General features: G+C 37.7%; 1 protein-coding gene and 1 long non-coding RNA gene across 2 annotated transcripts; both read right to left on the bottom strand.

The window, feature by feature from the left end:
• Window positions 1-2076: 2076 nt before the first annotated feature.
• Window positions 2077-12819, bottom strand: LOC112486569 (uncharacterized). Its single transcript, XR_003049062.1, has 4 exons — window positions 12263-12819; window positions 3337-3496; window positions 3023-3186; window positions 2077-2839 (listed from the first exon to the last, which is right to left on the bottom strand). It is a non-coding gene; the product is annotated as an uncharacterized LOC112486569 (long non-coding RNA).
• Window positions 12820-13756: 937 nt separating this feature from the next.
• Window positions 13757-18281, bottom strand: stpg2 (sperm-tail PG-rich repeat containing 2). Its single transcript, XM_025053763.1, has 4 exons — window positions 17397-18281; window positions 14466-14581; window positions 13937-14048; window positions 13757-13843 (listed from the first exon to the last, which is right to left on the bottom strand). Exons 1-4 carry the CDS (start codon window positions 17469-17471, stop codon window positions 13757-13759), a joined length of 390 nt encoding a protein of 129 aa, XP_024909531.1. The 5' UTR covers window positions 17472-18281.
• Window positions 18282-21956: the final 3675 nt, after the last annotated feature.

Genomic DNA, 21956 nt, shown 5'->3' with positions numbered 1-21956 from the left:
GGCCATCAGCACCAGGATCCTTAATGGATTATTCTCAGTCTCTTAATGAGTTCCATCACACTTACTTACGTTCCGTTGTGGTGTGCAATAAAATGTGATTGACATTTTTACAGAAGCAATGATGTAAATGTATAAATACCACTCTGTGTCTGCGTTCACCCAGAGTGCTGTATGAAATATGGCTGCAGGAACACAGACTGTAACTGACAACAGACGACAACAATCACATTCCCTGTAAAGCAGGATATTCTAAAACAATAGGAAGGAAATGGGCTGTGAAATTCTTGTCCTTCAATCAGATGATACTGACCCCGGACCACACCCTCAGCTTCGTTATGCTGATATTGTTGCTCGCCCTATTTTGATTTCAATTTCCTTCTTGTCTTCATGCACAACTCTGCTGAACTAACTCAGCTCAGCATATAGTCAATAGCCGTAAACCAACAACACCTTGCACATACGGCAGCTGAGAAGATCACCATCGACCTGTTACATGGCCCTAAGGGCACAAATGTACTCGGCCTAGGAAAATGTTTTTAGTGAGGATCAGGGAAAACACACCTGGTGTAAATGTATTTCAGTGGCTGCTGAGTGAGCAGAATATCAGAAAAAGGTTTAGAGAAAAGTTCTTCACACATAAGGAGTCATATTGAAGTTCTATTGAAGCTCTCCTGAAGTGAGCGAATTTCACAGAACTTTTGACATTGTTTTCTTTTGAGAAGTAACTTTTTGCCATTTTACCATTATTCATACTTAAGACTGCAGTCAAAGCAATAAGTTAAAAGTAAAACAAACACTAAATTCAACTACAGTACTACTTGCCATTGATGTGATTGGACATCCATTTAAACAGACATTCCAGGTTTCCAGAATGTTCTGTGTATTCCATATGATATATATCTAGGGTTGTCCAGTAGCATATACTGTATGACAAACTGATAAAACAAACAGCAGTTTTTTATGCAGTACTGATCAGTACTGAGTACTGATACTTAGGTAGGTATGCAACAAATATGCAATGAACTGGAAGATACTATAGTATGCATGTCCAAGTAATTACTGTATCTGGAGTATCAGGTCACTTGATTGGCATTTGTTTTCAAGAAGAAGTATCTGGATAAAGTATAAGGCCCTGATACTGATAAGAGTATTGTTATTTGTGCATCCCAAGAGAAATGTAAAAAAAAAAAATCACTGAAATATTTTGGAAAACCTAAGGAAACAATGTTACAATAAAAGCATTTTGGCAGCTACTGAATCAACAAAAATTTTCACACAAAAAGAGTCATATTAAAGTTCTTATTTACCACAAGGGGGTTAAACCAGGCACCAGAGACTGCATTTCAAAACAGCAGCTGATCATGTGAAAGTCATGGAAAGTTTTCTGCTCTTTGTCTTTTGAGGAGCTCGATCTCCCTTAATAGTCCGTCTTTGTAAAAAGGCAGTGTAGTTTGCTGACTTTTTGGGAGACCTTTGGACTGTGGTGTGGTGTTCAGGTCTGTGGGACCCGTTTTCACTTTTTAATAAAAGAAAAATGATATAATTATTTAATTTTTCCAACTGAGACTCACTGGCTTTGGCTCATTTTCTGTGAAGAACATATATCAGAATACATATTTAATGACCACACACCATACACCCCCCTTACACATTTCTATTACATATAAGATGTTCGGGGCCACTGGACCCGGGGCTAATAGAAGTGTGGAAATTGATGTTCTGTGTACCACACACACACGCGCACATGCACCCACACACGCACAGACACACTTACACACACACATCTACACACCTACACACACACACACACACACACACACACACACAGCAGGCCTAGACAGGAGGAGGACAGAGTGTAGGTACACAGAACATACCTATAACATCTAAATGTGACCTAACAAAGGTAAAGGGCAAATATTAACCATATATATTGTTTATACTGCTTGTAATTGGGATAAGGTAAATATCTGTTCAGTATTTTAACATAAAAGTGTTGATTGTGAGGCATCAAAAGCCACAAAATGCAACGGGTCCATCAGACCCACAAACACTGGCTGAGTAACAACAATATGAACATTACACAAGGGTTAATCAAAGTAAACACCAGATGGCACCCAGAAGGGTCCGTGAAAATACAAATTAAGTATCTTGAATATTTAAAATGCGGTGGCAAGACATTTACATAATTTTGTCCTGGAACATTATGAGTTGCAAGGATTCAACTGCTAATGCTCACATCCAGCTGCTCCTGTATTTTCTCCACCGACAAATTACTGTTAAGCAAACAGTGCTCTGTGTCATACAGTGAATTCAAACAAAAACAATTACTTTCAGTTAAATTCAGTCCCACGGCTGCTGTTTCTGACTCTTTGGGGGCGTGAGGTGGAATGTACAACAGTGGCTTAGTATACTTATTACACTGTATTTAAATATGACACCAACTATACAGTATGTGGAGCAATAAGGAAATAAGAAAAATCTCACTAACAGCAAGTAAGTGGAACACAAACTTAGTTTCCTAGAAACTAAACCAGACACAGACTCAACCAATGGCTCTCGAGTAGATAGAATACAGTATTTGTCTGTGCTCAGAATAGTAAAGGTCATTTAATTTACTGTATAGTATTTATCAACTGATAAAACATACTATTTTTCAAAGGAAAGCTGTTTTTGAGCATACTTAGTGGCTCAATAAAAAAAAAACAATTAGAAGATCACAACTGTGTTGGAGGCAAGAACGACTTACTTTAGCCAGCAGTGATAATGACAGACGTTCTGTGGCTGATTTGAACGGAGCTGTGTTCTGCATTTTGTACTGTTCCTCCGTCTTCTTTCCCGTCTGAACACAAACACACACACACACAGAAACAAACGTGTTGATGAGAATGTGCAAGCAGTTCAATTTGAACAACACCAGAATTTCAATTCCTTCAAATAGAAGGACAGGGGAAGGGGACCAGAAGAAGAACAGAGAGAAGGAAACAAATAAATATATAAATACTATAATAATCGATTGTCCTACCTCATACTGTCCTGGACTGGGGGCCTTTATTGATTCCTTGTTGTGAAAGAAGGAGGTGCGCTGTGCAGTGGAGCCAAAGCCTCCCTTCTTGCTTTGCTCTAAAAATGCCTTTTTAAAACTTCCCTGAGCCAAACCTTGTTCAAACACATTATAAGAGCCTGGACCTGGACAGAGAGACAGATGAGCACAATTAATGCCCAAACCACTTTGGGGTTTTCTTTTTCTTCATGTTGTAAAGTGCAAAGTTTCCCTGAAGCTTAACCAATCTCAGAGAAAGAGCAGGAACACCCAGAGGTGCACACACATGCTCTCACCTGGTGTGGAGCCTTTTTTCTTGTCAGGTGTGAAGCGCACAGAAGTGATGCCAAATGGGCTTTTCTTCACTCCTGTTGTTCGCTTCAGCAACTCAAAGGCACAGCGCGGGTCATTATACACACCAACAGGGGGAGACACTTCTTTGGGTGAGCTAAACCTCTAAATCAGGGGATAAAAAGGAATCAAACAGAGAAGAATTCAGAGAGAGAAACAGTGTGGAGATGGACACGTGTAAAAGCAATAAAAACTATGAAAACCAAGCGACGTATTAGTGTTTTTCATGAAAATGAAAGAATATCTACGGAGCCCCTAAGGAACATGGGGGGAAAAAAAACATATCTTGTTCTCGTGAGCATGAGAAAGTATATCTAAAACATTTTGCCACACATACATACAGGGTAACACATTAAAAAAAAAAAACAATCATGTACAGTACGTATGGTTGGGAAAACTAAGATACCGGCATGTCATGCGTGACATACTGTATATACTGTATATATGGTGAGCTTTAGGGTACCTCAGATATTAGATAACACTGGAGGGCACTGTTATTGTTGTTGTTCGACTGTTGATAACAGTAGGGAGGTTCGTGAAGGGTAAATACGTATATATATATTTATATTTATATATATTTTTACGTGTTATCCTGTATGTATGTGTGGCAAAATGTTTTATCATTTATTTAAATACAGTTTTCCCTTTTGGGCTAGAATATTATTATCTTATCATAATGAAAATATTTGAAATTAAAACATTTTTAAGGTCGCGAGATTGGATTAAAAAAACTACGATGTACTGAGGAAGCGAAAGTAGAACCGCGACAAAGAGAGGGACCACTGTAACGTGAAAGTTATCACTTAATTACATGAAACTTATTACGAAATAACGTGAAACTTATCACGAAATATATACTAATGATGGATTATACATCATGAAAGAAAGAAACCAGCCACTAGGGTACACAGAAATGTGGTAGAGGTGAAACGAGTGTCAGACAGGTTGATGTGTGTGAAGGTAGAAATAGAAGGAGTGATGATAAATGTTGATAGTGGTTATGCCCCACAGGTGGGCTGTGAGTTGGAAGAAAAGGAGAAGTGAGAGAGAGCAGAGAAAGGAGGACAAAGAGACCTAGTGGTGGAATGATGAGATCCAGGAGAGTGTGCAGAGAAAGAGATTAGCGAAGAAGAGATGGGACAGTGACAGAACAGAAGAGAACAGACTGGAGTACAAAGAGAGGACAAGGAAGGTGAAGAGGGAAGTGGCCAAGGCCAAACAAAAGGCATATGAGGAGTTGTATGAGAGTTTGGAAACAAAGGAAGGAGAAAAGGAGTTGTATAGATTGGCGAGACAGAGAAATCAAGCTGGGAAGGATGTGCAGCAGGTGAGGTTGATTAAGGACAGAGAGGGGAATGTGATCACAAGTGAGGAAAGTGTGCTGAGAAGATGGAAGGAATACTTTGAGGAGTTGTTAAATGAGGAAAATGAAAGGGAAAGTAGAAACGAGGAGCCAGAGACTAGTAGGAAGAAGGTAGATCAGGTTAGAAAGGATGAAGTTAGAAAAGCCCTGAAGAGGAAAATTGTTCTGGTGTCAATTTATAAGAAGGGTGATGCACAGAGGGATAAAGTTGATGAGTCATACAATGAAGATTTAATAAAGAGTAGTTGAAGCTAGGTTGAGGCAGGAAGTGGAGATTTGTGAACAACAGTATGGTTTCATGCCTAGGAAGAGTACCACAGATGCAATATTTGCCTTGAGGATGCTGATGGAGAAGTACAGAGAAGGTCAGAAGGAGCTACATTGTGTATGATTTAATCAGAGAAAATATCCAGTGTGTCCTTAAATGTGACGTTATCTTGGTTTCTCATCATATTTGACAAGGTTAAGGTAATATGGTGATAAGCTACGTTTGAATTGATTTGTTTTTTAATTGATTGATATTGATGTTATAACAACAAACATCAAAGTCTTTAATGGATTTTTGTTCTCTCAGTCAAAGTTGAAGAAAACAGTCAACTGCAGCTTTAAAATTTGAGCAGAAACCATTAAAGCAGATTGGAACTGTTCATAGAGGTTATTGTTGGAGAGATGAGTGTTGAGTAGAGTTTCAAAATGAGAAAGTAATTTAAGTCGGGGGGAACCTTGACATGCTTCACATACAGTTAGACAGGAAAGTTTAATCAAAAAGTGACAACAGATCTAGTTTAAATGGTAAAAATAGATACCATGCAGGAAATAGCATGTCATTATATATTGTTAATCTGGTTAAACACAATTAATCACAATTAATCATGGTTGATTATGATTCAGTTAAATCAACATTCCTAAAATTAACAAAAAAAAGTGTCTATGTATATTTCTAAACGCAAACAACAGTTGGTAGATATGTGTGTTTCACACCTGTTTTTATTTGTAACTAATCCAAATGATGGATTTATTAATTTGGAAAAATATCATTAAAACACAGAGAAGAATAACTCAGAACAAGAATCAGTCTACAGCTCCTTACAATCTATTTGACAATTGTGTCAGCCATCTCGTCAGCAAAGACTTATTTACTGCCCTGCCTTCAGTGAGGCTGGTCTGACTCAACCCAGACGTCTCACCTGAAGTTGACACCTCCGCAAAGGCATGAGTGTTGAAATGTTTTTTAAGCTTGATGTATTAGACTTTTCACACTCATGCAGTGTGTATAAATTACACCATGTGTATTGACTGTTTATTAGAGTAACAATAATTGGATGGATGTTGGAGTTACTGGATATACATAGAGGTGGGTAGAGTAGCCAAATATTGTACTCAAGTACTGTTACTTCAGATTAATATTATTCAGGTAGAAGTAAAAAGTAGTCATCCAAATAATTACTTGAGTAAGAGTAAAAAAGTACTTGGTGAAAAAACGACTCAAGTACTGAGTTACTGTTGAGAAAAAAGTAGAAGAGTTCATCCTATCCATAAAATACTAAAATTAATTAATTAATTAAATACCTTAAAATAATCTTTATGTAACATCAAGTGGACCTACTTCAATAACAATACAAATCAATAAAATAATACATAAGAGTACATAAAAAATAAATATTTACAAAATAACTTAAAAAAAACAAAACAATTTTCGGTTAAACTTGCCGCAACATATTTCCTCAGGTTAGACATCAGAAGTTTTTGAATACTGAAATAGCCGTTTGTTTTGGGAGACACAAAAGACACCACATGATGTAACTGCTGCTGCCCACTGTTTGTAAACTGAACATGCTCTCAGTATGAGTCCAGGTGTGTGTCTCCTCAACTTCGTCTGCATTACCGACTGTTGATTCTACCATTTTTTGCTCTCTAAGGTGGTGGATATTGACCGCAGTAGCTGCTAAACTAACCCGTCCTGTCTGAGACTGAGTATGGTCATGTGACCAGACTGCACAGCAAGGGCTATGTTTTATTGGTCAAACACAGTCACACAGTAGAGCCTTGGGCATACATCTCTTTCTGACAAAATAAAAGTAGGGATACTGGATTATGGATGAATAGAGAACTGGATACAGGATAGCTAAAGCTTTATCCAGTATCTCTGTAACGAGTAACAAGCTCAGTATAGCCTAATGTAGCGGAGGTAGAGGCCTATTTCTTCTTTAGAAATCTATTCAAGTAAAAGTAAAAAGTATAGTGATTTAAAACTAGGGGTGTCAAATTAACACATTAATTGCAATTAATTAATTACAGACACATTTAGCACTCTAACTTTACTGTTGCTGTATGTGGCATTTTTTATAAAATCCGTTTTTTTTGTGTGTGTGTGTTGGACTTCTTGGGCTCGAGTTTTTGGGGGTGGAAATCAATGGTCAGTCACACCCGAAGTGGACATTGATTGGCTGTCATTGTGTTTGGGCTTGTTTAGCATAAACTGATAGGATCCCATTGAGCTTGGGGATGACAGAGTGAAGAGCGGGGTTCTTTTCTTAAGTTTAGATTTCTTTTTGCCATCGTACATCTTGCTGATTTTGGTTGTCACTGTAGTCCTGCACGGTGGCTTGTGTTCATCATTAAATAAATAAAATAAATTCTGAAAATGTAAATTAAGAAATAACAAGTAGAAAAGTCAAAGGTATGAGGAGGAAAAAACTAAATATTTGGATGGGGAAAAAAAGACCTTTTCTGAAAAGGTGATAAGGTGAACTATATTTAACCAAAGATAAGAAGAACACCATCAGATACTGTATGTCATTTTCTTTGAATGTGCTGCTCATGCCTGGGCTGATTCTACACTTAAACTGCTCAGAAAAGCTCACTTCCAGAAGCCGAGAGTTAGCTAGACAATTAGCTACAACAGCAGAGAAAATCAAGAGCCTGGAGTGGAAAAGTTGGCTTATCTATCAAAAGTATGGAGAGAGGAAATGAGGAGAGAGAACAAGTAAAGGAGCGTGGCTTTAGGAGAACATATGCAGGAGATGAAAACCCTGTTTCAGGCCAAGGGGGGCTGGAGCAACAAGATATAATGTTTGAAGAATTTCCAATATGAATTCATGGCAGAGTCATTTGCTCTAGTTTTCTACTTTTTGCTGTAAACCTGTTGAGTCATTAACAAACATACAGTACCTTTTTCAATGAAGTACAATTAGCACTCAGTAAGTATAGACCAGTGCCTCTGTTGGCACCTCAATGACTTACCATCTGTTTAAGTGGATTAATAAACGCCGCACCTATCAAGTGTTACTGTGAGGATTTCTTTTTTTAAACAAGAACAGACGCTGCATTTCAGATCTTATAAAATCAAGTTGATAACTAGAAGATCATTGAAAAAATTAGAATCATGCCAAAATAAACATTTTGGCAATCATTTTAATGGTACACTTGCAGAACATAACCTCTGTGGTTCTCAAAACAAATGCTGCCACTTTTTGTATATTTTTATAATATTTTCTCTTATTTGCCAGCAGTCAGAATAATTATTTGTGGAAATATTTCCAGGGTACAACAGCCTAGTAGGAAGCAGCATTGCAACTAGAAGGATGCAGTGTTGCCATTTATACCTAATGAATAAGAAGAGCAACATTAGCCAAGCTTTTGAAGACACCAACAATTAAGAAATAGAAATATGAAAATCAGATATAAATAAAACCTTTGTATTTTCTGATTGTCCAAACAATCTAATCTAGACAAATTTGAATGTGGAGAAAGACCAATGTAAGAGTCAGTCGGATGACCTTGTTAACCACCCATTTTATATATATTTATTATTATTATTTTAAAATAAAACAGTGTGCCAATCTCCGTGTTACTTAAAAAAATAAGCACAAAAAGACACTCTGTATGTTGCAATACGAATTTTTAAAACAGGTCTGGCTTATTAAAACACAATTCTATACAGAATATGTAGCAGTGGTCCCTGCTCCATCACAGGTCTGGGGTCCTCGGCCGTAAAACTGTTGAAGACCTCCATTTTTCACTATTACAATTTTTATGTCTTTAAGTTGCTTTTTTTTTTGTTCTAAGAGAAACACACACTGTTTAAATTGAGGATAGATACGAACTAAGAAGTAAAAAGGCCATGGTTGAACCAAATGTTAGAATATTACATTGTTACTTCAGAGAATGGACAATTAAAGGAGAGAATAAAGAGATTCCAGCGTTTTTTCCTATCGTCCTTCCTTTACACCCTTCTTCCTGTGTTTCCTCTCCACAGGGTAGCAGTTTCAAAAAGGAAACCAAGGTAAACATAGATCTAAGACAACCAGCGCTCTTAGTTCTGCATCAGATATGACTTGTGACAAGCGGCAGCGTAGGGTCGGCGCACCATCTCAGCATGTGGGCGACAAAATTAGGTCAGGGCAAGCTGTGACTGACACACGCATGCAGTACATGCACATACACACTCATTGATCTTACCAGGAAATTTGACACAAAAAAGACACATGTATGGGATGGAAAAAAAGTGGTTTTGTTGATATTTATTATATACTGTATGTATATGTGTATGTCATTTTTCAAATTGTCTGTGTTATACTGCACAGGTGTGCTGATTTAACAATGTGTTTTTCAGGAAAAACAAAATTGGGGTGTGTGTGAAAGAATGTATGTGTGTGTGCTAGAGTGATGATTAAAACATCAGTCAGTGTTTCACAGCAGTGAAGCTGCAAAGCATTGCCACAGAGGATTTTAGTTATTCCAGAGGCACATGACTACACATCCTTCCTCCTCTAAGTCTATAATAAACTCATCTTCACCTTCACCTGAAGAACTCCTTCACTCCCTCGAATCAATTAAACGAGCAAAGCCCGGCTTAGCACTTTCGTCTGTATCCAGATCTTACACATTCCGCAATGGAGAAAACCTTGGAGAAACTGTAAATTGAAGATTATAACGGAAAATCTTTTTAATATGCCGTGATTAATTTTCCCATCTGCCCAACAGTTTTTAATTTAGCAGGAAATGAACAATGAGGTTTTTTGTTTAGTTTTTGCATTGGGGTGTTTTGCAATGCTGTACAAGGACACTTCAACATGCAATAAACTCAAGGTTAAGCAAGTGTACCTAGTATTCTGTGATACATTTTAAATCCCTCGGATGGAAGAAATGTTTCCACTCACAGCCACAGAAATCAGTCGAGGTAATGCATCTTAAAATAACTACACTGTTTACGCTTATGCACGTGATGCATGTAGCACTAACTTCTGAGCTACATGCTCTCACATCGCCTGTCAGTGTGGAATGATCCCTGTGAGTATTGACAAAAGGAAAAAAAAAAATTAATAATCAAGGAAAATTCAATCCAAGGGCCCATACTGTGGAAGAGGTGATTAGTCAAGAAAAAGACTTGTTTGAGCTCTGGTCCCTCTGTGGAGTGCTCAGGGGATTTAATTTATACTCCAAAAAGTTCAAAATCATGCAGATTGAATTTTTATGCTTAGATTTATTGCTCAATCTAAATAACCAGAAAACTGCTCAGGTTCTAACCAGCCCCCACTCAAAGACTTTAACAACTGTGCAAAAGTATTAAGCTGTAGAAGATTTGAATTGAAAAGAATTGAATGATCCGTCACAGCCAGAGTCGTTCAGGACGAAATGTAAAAACCCAACCTTACAAGACAAGGTTTGGACAAGGCTTTCAATCTCAATGTTGTTGGGGCCATCGTTGTTAACTTGGTGTCTAAAAGGAGGATAAGTCGCATTGTTTCATAACATGAACAACATTTGTTTTTATATTTAGCAAGCTAAACACAGAAGCTAACACTGTCACTTTTACACTTCTGAAATGTTTTAAAAAAAGAACTGTGTTAGATCATGTGATCATTTTAATGTATAGAAACAGTACAGCACCAACAGACCTAAAACAACACATTAAACAACGCAAGTATTTTCACTTTCACCTCATACTGCTGAAAGTAGAAACTTGAAATCAAGTCATTAGCAAAGATAATCACAAAAAGTCGATAATAACATTGACATGGAACAGTTTATTTGCAGAGTTGGGTAGTAATGAATTATACTTACTCCGTTACATTTACTTGAGTAGGTTTTTCAAAATAAAATACTTCTAGGAGTAGTTTTAAATCACTATATTTTTTACTTTTACTGGAGTAGATTTATGAAGAAAAAACAGTACTCTTACTCCGCTACATTAGGCTATACTGAGCTTGTTACTCGTTACAGAGATACTGGATAAAGTTCTTGCTATGTTCTCTATTCTCTATAGAGCCATGATCAAGTATCTCTACTTTTATTTTGTCAGAGCGTGACTTCCGCCCAAGGCTCTACCGCGTGACTGTAACCAATAAAATGTAGCCCTTGTTGCGCAGTCTCGTCATGTGACCATACTCGATCTCGGCAGCGGGACGGATTAGTTTAGCAGTCAATATCCACCACAGCAAAAAATGGCCGAATCAACGGTCAGCAATGCTGACAAAGACAGGCACACCCCTGGCCTCATATTAAAAGTACGTTCACGTTACAAACAGTGCGAAACAGCTGTTTCATCATGCGGTGTCTTCTGTGTCGGCCCAAACAGACGGATATTTCAGCTTTCAAAAGCTCATCATCCAACCTAAGGAAACATGTTGCGATAAGTTTGACCTACAAATCTTCTTTTTTTTTCTTTTTGTTGTGGATAGGCGAATGTTTGTCCTGTTAGGTTACATGGGTACTCAGTGCTGAGCTTGATCTTCCGTTACAAACAGTGCGAAACAGCAGTTTCATCATGTGGTGTCTTCTGTGTCGGCCCAAACAGACAGATATTTCAGCTTTCAAAAGCTCATCGTATAAGCTGAAGAAACATGTTGCAGTAAGTTTGACCTACAAATCTTTTTTTTTTCTTCTTGCTGTGGATTGGCGAAATGTTTGTCCTGTTCGGTTACATGAGTACTCTGTGCTGAACTCGATTTGCTTGTAGCCTCAAAGACGTGTTTTTATCCACAGGTCCAGAGGTTTGGAAGTTTTTGTTGTGCTGTGCTGTAATTTATTTTGTAAATATTTAATTCTTTATGTACTCTTTTTATTTCATTGATTTTTATTTTTCATTTAAGTACTTTAACTTACCTAAAGATTTTATTTTAAGGTATTTAATTAATTTGTTTTGTTTTATTATTTTGTTGATGGGATAAACTCTCCTCTGTAATTGTGTTTATCTGATTGAATACACGTTAAAAAATAAATCTAAAAAAGAAATGTTACTCAACAGTTACTCAGTACTTGAGTAGTTTTTTCACCATGTACTTACTCTTACTCAAGTAATTATTTGGATGACTACATTTTACTTACACTTAAGTATTATTATTGTTATTCTGAAGTAACAGTACTTTTACTTAAGTACAATTTTTGGCTACTTTACCCACCTCTGTTTATTTGTTATTATTTGTCCCACAATAAGTCTCTGCAATCCCCAAAGGCTGCCCTGGAGGTGTATGTGGTCGCAACATTTTTGGGTTTAATTTTCTTACCTCAGCCTGAGAAAAGAAGGAACCGATACCACTGGACTTCAAAGGAGCCTCAAACTGGCCTCTGATATGGTACTGGCCTGGTCCTGGCACTCCCTAGTGGAGGGCAACGAAAGAGACAAAAGCAAAGTAGAGTTTTAAATAAGAATAGACTTTTATTTTGATAACAACATTTTCAACAAAGCAGAGGAAGAACAAATGGTAATAAAAGTAAAATTAGGTGTTGTTTTTGTTCAAGATAAATGAAGGCATCCACGTGGTGAGAACTGAAGGGAAAAGAATATTAGAAAAAAAGAAGAATTAGAAGAAAGCAGTAAGATTACAGTAAACAAAGTTTTTTTTTCAATAAAATCATGTGCAATTCTCATTTTAGGGAGTCAAGAAGCAAAACAAATGTTAAACAAATTTCATCCTCACAGTGTTACACCATTCCATGTGTCAAACTGCACTGGTTCAGTATTTACTTTAACTAGCAAAACAACCAGCATCAGAGTGAACATTTACAGAGGATGCTGACAGCCTCTCTCTCTCTCTTTCTCTCTCTCTCTCGTGCATGTGCACACACACACACACACAGCCTTTGTTTACACACAGAACATTTGTCAGTTGTGAACACAGAACAGCAAACATAGTCAGCAGTACAACAGCTTGGTCTTCATTTAGTTTGAATTTTATTTTGAAATTTTAAAGACACTGTTACTTCAGTATATTATTTATTCATATTATAGACTACTACATCTTACATTATATTTCTATTATATATTTCTATTGTCAAAATTAATACACTATTCCTATTGATTAACTAGTGAAATTAGTCAAGTTCAGAAGTCTGAAAAACTTTAGAATTCCCAGTGTCAGTTAACTTACGGTAAGTTAGCGGGAGATATTTATAAATAGGTGGAAAAGATGCTGTGAAAGGGTAGCGATACAAAAGTAAATTGACGCTTTTTTAGACACTAACTCATCTAGCAGGAAAAACTAGGCATCAAAAAGCAATATTCTGCCACATTCAAGTTCATATGCAGGTAAGTAACTGCTTTCCACCCAACTGACTCCTTTGTGTGCGTGCGAGTGTTTCTGTGTGTGCGTGGTGCTGAAGCTTGTGTTCTACTGCCCTCTATAGGTCAGCATATGTAGTCAGACAAAACTAATTTCCATAACGACTTTTCAGTCATTCAATTTTTTTTAAATTTCAGTTGTAAATTCAACTGAAAATAAATAATTGAAAAACACATAATTGTTATTTCTGCCTGTCCTCAAAAAAACATATTCTTAAATATAAAGTGTCAGTAAATATCACATATTTTATTATTTACTAGACATTTTAATTTGAATATTCAAGTTGTCCAAAAGTGATTTGGACAACTTTTTTTATTATATATATCATTATCAATGTAAATAGTTTTTCACACTAATAAAAAAAAAGGTTTTCTGCTGTAACAGTCTTTGTAGCTCTTTCCTGGAGACCATTCTTGTGATTTCTAAGAAGGACTTCTCTTAGTTCCCCTCTTCAAGAGCTCTCAACCTGAAACCTGACTCTCGAATCGATGTCTTCTCCTGCCAGCCTTTTGCTGCTAAGCTGGTCTTAAAGCATTAACCATATGCAATACTTTTGTCAAGCACAGAACAATACAAACCCGACATGTAGCTAACAGCAAAGAATAAATACAGACTTGCCTTCTTCTCCTCCTGCTTGGTCACCAATTCATGGTAGCGAGGGATGTTAAGTTTGGCCTTGGTTTTCTGCTCCTTTTGGAGACTTATGTTTTCATAGTGGGTCTCTTTGACTCTGAGTGAGAGACAGAGAACAATGTCTAATAGAAAACAAAAAAAGACAGGGCAAAAATGGGAAACTAACAAGGGACAAAAGTAAGCAGACATCAGCAAGACAAAACAGATTCTCACACAGGACGACAATGACATAACAAAATAGAAGACTAAACGAAAGGCTGAAACACCAGCAGTGTAGGTTTCACTTTACCATGCCATGTCAAGGAGGAGCAGGATAGAACTAAAACAAGACATGGAACAGAAGGGTTCCATAGAAGAAGGGAAGGGAAACCGGACTGCAGAACAAAACAGGTAACACAAAGAGAAACAAAGTAAACACGATAAATATGAAGGATTAATGTCGACGTCTCTGTTATACAGTTTTCTAATTCCAGTGGAATAAACAATTGAAATTCCTGTGATATGCATTACTCACATTTCAGGGTAGTAATAACCTGGACCTGGTCCCACATCCACCATCTCGGCATCTCTTCTCCCTGTCATGTTGCCAAAGTGGACCCCTTTATATTTCTGCACTGAGCTCATCTCTGACTGGAGGAAATAAAGACGAGAGAAAAGTAGGAAGAGATAACGTAAAGTTGGAAGTGATGCATGGACAGACAATGAAGCAGACAATATAATTGACTTATTCATACTTATCTGCTTTCTGTCCAAGCCAGGACTCGTGAAGTTAGAGTCGAATGAAATGGAAAGTTCAGCCAAATGCCAATGTGTCAGAGGACTAGGGAGACCCTCCATCCTTTCTTATCACCCTTACCTTCACCTCCTGCTTGTTTTGGCTACACGTGGATAGTAACTAGCCAGGTGTAGTCAAAAATATAGCTAATAGCTCTTTTGTTTCAGATCAATATAGAGGGGGAAAAAATTGAACAGAACCAAAAATTGTGGTTGTTTTTTTTCTAACAAAAATTTAGAAAAATTAATCAAACTTATGAGCTTCGGGTCATGAAAGAACGAGATCCCGGATACAAGCGGAAGAAATTAGTTTTCTCCGCAGGTTGGCAAAGCGCTCCTTTAGAGATGGGTGAGGAGCTCTGTCACCCAGGAGGAGCTCAAAGTAGAGCCTCCACATTGAGAGGAGTCAGCTGAGGTGGCTTGGGCATTTACATCGAGGTGCTCGGGTCCTGTCCCTCTGGGAGGAGACTTAGAGGAAGACCTAGGACATGCTGGAGCGACTATGTCGTATTACTGAATTGCAGTAAAACATAGATGGTGTCTTTTTAAGTGCAGCAGTTTGTGGCAGACCCAGCAGGGAATCTCAAAAGGTTTCTAACTCTATATGTTGCCCGTCCACTCATCTCAACTTTAACAGTGACTGGAGGACAATATCTGAGGTTCCACCCCCCTGTGATCTTTTAGTCTAGTTAGAGCACAGGAGATTGGAAACAAGAACATTCACGTCCTTCTACAGTGGTTACAAAAGGAGAAGAAAAACCTGCTCTGCACCACAATTCGACGCAGGTGATCCTCTCACAACTGGCATTAAGTTTCAGGACACGGGCTGTTTGTTCATGCCGAAAAGACCTTTTAGAGGGAAAACAAAAGCTCAGCTTGTGGGCATAAACATTTTAATTCAGGTCTGATAAAATGGAGATACAGATTGTTCTATTATTTAAATATGAAAGCACACACAACAAGAAATATGATTTTCTCTGTGGAGCCCAGTGTGGGCAGAGCCGTGCAGGTGACTGGAAGTACTTGTTTTGTTTTCTGCAAAAGCACTCACCATCCAAAAAGGATATGAATTTGAGTTTGGTTTTATTAGCAGGGCAGGACAAGTCTTAATTTGTTACATAACTCACATCATAACCTTTGGTACAGTACATATAGAAAACTAGACATAAAACTTTTAAAGTAGTATTTCATAACAGACTTTGATTATTGCTTATTTCATAGATTATCCAGTAAAGAAACTGTATTGTTAGTTAAAGTATAAAGTATAATAACTGTGTTCATTATAATAATGTGTTCTTAACTTGGATGGATGGATGGATGGGTAGTTAGTTAGTTAGTTAGTTAGTTAGTTAGTTAGTTAGTTAGTTAGTTAGTTAGTTAGTTAGTTAGTTAGTTAGTTAGTTAGTTAGTTAGTTAGTTAGTTAGTTAGTTAGTTAGTTAGTTAGTTAGTTAGTTAGTTAGTTAGTTAGTTAGTCAGTCAGTTAGTTGGATGGATGGATGGATAGGTAGGTAGGTAGGTAGGTAGATAGATAGATAGATAGATAGATAGATAGATAGATAGATAGATAGATAGATAGATAGATAGATAGATAGATAGATAGATAGATACATAGATAGATCACCCCCTGCAGGGTTGCAAGAGAGAGTATTTGATTTTTTTTAAAATACTTATTTTAAGTATTTTTTCTCTGTTCTACTTTTTAATCTGCCACATTAAATGCATGAAACAAAAATAGTTATACTGTATAAGTATTTTTTTTCAAATTTAGTTTAGTGAAATGTAGGTTAGTGTGCAGAACAATATGCCTGTGTATGCCACTGGTTCAGTAAAACAAAAGGTAAACACTCAATTAAATTTAAACTGGAAGAATAACAGTTTTGTTCTTATTTTAAATTTTGAACCAACCTCTTAACATTCAAAGGTTGTTTTGCCACTTTGAATGTTGTGTCCTCAGACAAGCACTTAATTCTGCCTCTCCACACTTTTGAACTCAGTCTGAGCACAGGGGTGGGTGGTGTGTTCGAGTTCACAAGAACAAGCTAGTCAGACGGAGAGACAGACGGATGAATACAGACAGCAACAGAGGGCGAACTATCAAAGAGAGAGCAGCAGAAGTTGAGATGGAAGGAAAACAGCTGTGGATGAATGCACTGCTGATAGCCTTAAATCACAGCATGCGTCTGTGCCTGCCTGTGTTGACACAACCTCAACCAACTCTCAAGGACACTGTTGACTTCCTCTAGAGATAAAATATTACTTAATTCGGAGTCAGACCAGCAGGCACATGCATTATTTTAAGTGAATATTATAATACAGCATGAAGAATAAATACTAATAGCACTCTTTGTTGACATGTAAAATGGAAGAGCATTGGTGCACTGTGGCTTTTTTTAAGTGGAGCTGCATTCATTAGCTATGGAAATGGGTTCTGGGCCAAGTGAATGAGTTGAGGTGGGGGTTTAGTGGTGCATTACATCTGTCTAATACTAATGGACCTCACCTTACTGGCAGAGTCAATCAGACTGATGAAAGCACACATGCTCACACAAATGAGCACTTCACATTGCGATTGATGGATATTCAAACCTTAGTAGAGGTAGTGTGTGTTTGTGGGTGTGCATGTGTGTGCGTGTGTGTGTGTGTGCATGCGTGCATATGCGTGTGTGTTACCGGTAATGGGTTGTAGTAGGCTGGCCCCAGAGTTGTGTCCCTTGGAGGAGGCTGCTGCCTGTGGAGCACTCCCATGGCGTCCTCCTCATAGCCATAAGCCTGGCCCGGGGAGGGAATGGATGCAATATCTGACTGTTGCACCAGCCGGAGACTTTTAGCCTGCAGCCACTGCAAAAAAAAAAAAAAAAAATCAGGATGAAGACAGGTGTTGAGAGAAGAGAAGTCAGTGATGGAGAGGATGCCCTGCTTTACAAAGCAACAGAACACTGCCTACAGCCAATCTAGTGTGAGGCTGTGAGAGAGACAGAGTCAGAGAGAAGGAGCAGGAGGACACAAAAGATAAGAATGGTAAGAAAAAAAGGAATTGCATTGAAGTGAAAAGAAGAGAACAGGGGTAAAGTGTAGGAGTGAGGTACCAGCAACAAAGAAATTTCAGTTATACACAGTCTTCCCCGGTAACCATTCTGTACCATACTGTATGTTTAAGGAATGTGTATCTATGTGCAACTACATCATATTCACATAAATGCAGGAATTGGAACATGACATTTACAGGTTGAAAGATTCTTGCTATATTTCGATCTGGGTCACAGGACCAGTTCAAAGATTATTAGTGTAATCGATCCGGTTCACGGCCCAGTTGAACGATTTGGCCCTTCGTTCGTGAGCATGACACCAATTGGAGGATTTCTTCTCCCCGTAGTCACAGGACCAAAATTGAAGAAATCACCTAAAAACAGCCTTAAACAGCCGGTAGATGGTTGATTCCTTTCATAACAAAACGCCAAAACAAAAAAGTACAAGAGCAAAATAAAACCACTGGAGAAGTATTCAAGAAAGTCTCGTACAACAGTTACCAGTACGCAAATTCAAGAACTAACTAATAATAACTTCTAAGAATAACTTCCAATGTATCATTAGTGGTTTACGCTTATAAACCAGTGCAGGGGGAGTGGTTTTTGACTTCCCAGGTGTGTGTTTAAATGTGGTAGGCCAATGAAAGAGGTTAGGCCTCTTGTGGCCAATCATATTATTGTTATTGTATCATGGTTGTGCCTGCAGTCACCACTACTTGGCGTTGCTGCTCCATGATTCAGCAGTGTTGGAGGACATGTTTATGAACCTTTTGTTGCTGAGCGGGCTGTTAACACAAGGGAAGTGGACGGAGCCATAAGGTCCAGTCAACCACAGGTGGTCATGTAGATCAAAAGCAATGGATGGATCTGGGGTTCCCGGTGATAATGTAGATTGGGAGCCTTCCCATCCTTCCCAGGGACTAGAGGTGTTTTGGAGTCATCTGGAAAGTTGGTGTGAAGAGAATTTGGGAGAATCTCTCTTTGAATGTGTGGGGCTATGTAAGTCTATGTGCTTGGGAAGGTATTTAGTGTCTTAGCAGCTTCCTGCTTTCATCCCCAAACTAAATGTAAAAACCACTGAAATCTAACAAGGTCAAATCTCTGTAAAGAATGTGAGGTCACCATTGTACTAGACTCAGTCAGATAAACCCTGTGAACTTTGTGTTAACTCACTGCTTATCTGCTGCTCAAACTGTAAATCATATGACATATTAGGTGAACTTCAGGATAAGTAATTGGTGTGTTGTTATGGTGCCCCGTCTCAAATTCTCTAATCATTTCTGATTTTATCACCACATACATCAGGGAAAGTTTGGCTGAAAAATGGATTTACACGATTTACACGATTTACTACTATATCCAGTGTGTGTGTGTGTGTGTGTGTGTGTGTGTGTGTGTGTTGAAGGTGATAAAGAGTGAGGATAAACCTGTCAAGGAGGGCCCTGTTGCTGGACAACAAACAGAAAAGAGTGATTAAGGTTTCAGGAGTTTTACAACATAGAGAGATAAAATGGACACACTGCTTACACAGTCTCTGGATGGAGTCTGGCCATGAGCTGCACATAAATCATACATACCAAATGTCACAAAACGTTCTTTCACCAAGAAAAAACGTGTACGAGACATCATTTGTTGTATTTTTTTTTTTTCCTCTAACTGGTATTATGATTAAAGTCACATTTCAACATCAAACACCTGAAAGTTGTGATGAATTCTTCAGGGAAATATTCACTGACATTATAACTCTAGTGTAAAGTCACCGCATTATCTTCACAGGCTTTCTAATATACCATCAGAACATCTATCGCACTCCCAGGTATTTACAGCTATAAACTGATTTTGAGATTTGAACAAAATTCAAACTATCATCCAGGCTTTAGCCTGTTTGTATGTTCTTGTTGTCTCTAGCATACTGTATGGCTACCTTGACAGATGAGGAGTTGTACTGTCCAGGTCCTGGCAACATCTTATTGAACTTGAACACTGACTGGCTGCTGGTCAAGGACAGGAATGGAGCATAACCCTCTGAAATTAAAAAAGGCACACACACACAAAAATCAGCAAATATGTAATATGTTATTAAAATGAAGAAAAAAACATTTAAATATGTTGTACTTTACACCCTTAATGTTCCAGGAATTTTTACAGGATTTACAGGGTCAATGTTTCACCTGGGTAATTCATTCCAGGATTGGAAGAATTGTAATGAGCTGTAAAAACACCTAATCCCAGATAACTGCTCTCCCTCGGTGTTTCTAAATCAACTCTGAACATCTGGGAGGCTGAGAAGTCTGTGTGTAGACATTGTAACTCATCCAGCATTCCCTGTTTAAACCTTGATGCTGACAATATACGATTTACTGTAAAACATTCTGTCTAAAAAAACTTTCCATGAAGTATATTGGGTTAAGGTAGTACTTCTAAAATAGTGGGGCAGGCCCCCCTGGAGGGACATGGGGGCTTCTAATGGAACATGTGTGGTACACGTTGTACATAAGTGTACCTTTGCTGTAATGCTTGAATGATAAGAAGCCTCCGGTCAATAGGTGGCAGCAACCCATACTGGTTTGTACTGATAAAAATATACATCAGGTTCTCAAAAGTATTTTAATTCGTGGGGTTGTGGGTTGGGAGGAGGAGAGGGTGGTGTGAAAACATTTCTGTCACCACTGGGTTAAGGTGACTAGAAAACATTTCATACAAATGTCTTTTAGTCAAGTGACTCAAGTTAGTCCGATGTCTTAGCTTCAGGTGGAATTATTTCATGACACATTTCTATTGGTGGGTCTGTGCTTTTCAAACAGTTAAACTAATGTTGTGATTTTGTGGTGTGGGGGGAATGTTTTTTAAGCCATATTGATACTTTAAAATGGATATTCATTCTTTGAGCTGCTCCATTCAGAGGTAAAAACAACAGACCACCTGACTCCATCTCACACTATCTCTTACTTTATCTGTAACATTGACCATGTTCATATCCTCCTCTGCAACCCCCACAAATCACCCTGGGACTGCACGTCCAACAACCTCAGGTCCAATCTATCCACATTCTCCTCTGAGCTCAGCTGAGTTGATCTGGCTAACTTTATATCCTAACCTAAGCTGTCACTTTGACATGATCATTCTAAGGAGTTACATCTTGGTCCCTTCCACCTCCAGCTCAGCCTTTAAGACCATTCCAATGACTTTATAAATGTTAGCTCTCTCCTTATTGTGCTCTTGCAAAGCTCAGGTCAAGTTAACTTGACCTATAAACATACATTAAAGTTATAGTGGTCAAAAAGCTCTAAGACAGCAATTATTATTATTATTATTTTATCCAAGAGATGTTTAATTTTATAATGTAATGTAATTTTTTAAATTGTGTTATGTTATGTATGTATGTTATCTGATTTTTCAATCCTCAAAAATAAACAATTTTAAATCTGAAGCAAACATCTGTTTTGCTTAACCAAATTGAAATGGAAATCAGTTTTATTATTATTATTATAAGACTGAAAGAACATTTTAAAGGAACTTGTCACTTTTATTAACTCAATGGAAAAGAAGACAGTGAAAGACATTTTCCCCAAATTGTTCAAAAAAAACAAAGGTTATAGAAGTGTTTTAGTCTTGTTAGTGTTAGTCTTAGATTTTTTTTAACATAGCTTATACATATGTGTGTGTGTGTTTGCTTGTTAAACATAAACACTATATATTTATTAAAAATAATAAAGAAGTATACAATACACCACAATGTGAACAGTATAGCAGCAACTATAACATTTTGAATATAAACAAATAACGTTTAAAACAAAATACGTTTATACACAATCCAGACCTGTCGGTTTGACTTTATTAAATACATTTCGATTTTTATCACTAAAGTATAGGAAATATCAAACTATTTCCCTCTTACCTGATATTCTGTTGGTGAAGTGAGTGAGGTGATATGATCCAGGACCGACAGCAGATGAAGTACAGCCCGCTGTTAGGACCGTCTATCTGGAAGCTCGTCCATACATCGTTTGATTTGAAACGAACAGTTCGATTAAATTACATTAACTTTAATTGAGTCAAACCTAAGACCAACTTCACGAGAGTCTCGGATGTTTGAATGATCATTCCTTCACTGCCGTCTGTTAGCGTCTGTAGTTGCTTAGATACTTCGTGTAAAATACTGTATACAGATACACAGAAACACATCCACACGTATCGAATGAAT

The sequence above is a fragment of the Cynoglossus semilaevis genome, unplaced genomic scaffold (genome assembly GCF_000523025.1).
Source record: "Cynoglossus semilaevis isolate Cse_v1.0 unplaced genomic scaffold, Cse_v1.0 scaffold279, whole genome shotgun sequence".
NCBI lineage: Eukaryota > Metazoa > Chordata > Actinopteri > Pleuronectiformes > Cynoglossidae > Cynoglossus > Cynoglossus semilaevis.
This window is presented reverse-complemented; position numbering and strand designations above follow the sequence as displayed.

What these genes read in the sequence shown, in the direction of transcription:
- stpg2 (XM_025053763.1), bottom strand. Translation starts at nt 17,471, where the DNA reads ATGGGAGTGCTCCACAGGCAGCAGCCTCCTCCAAGGGACACAACTCTG. An exon ending in CCTACTACAACCCATTACCG is followed by an intron (nt 14,582 to 17,396) that starts GTAACACACACG and finishes TATTTCCTCCAG; the next exon opens with TCAGAGATGAGCTCAGTGCA. An exon ending in CCAAGCAGGAGGAGAAGAAG is followed by an intron (nt 13,844 to 13,936) that starts GCAAGTCTGTAT and finishes TAATGCTTTAAG; the next exon opens with ACCAGCTTAGCAGCAAAAGG.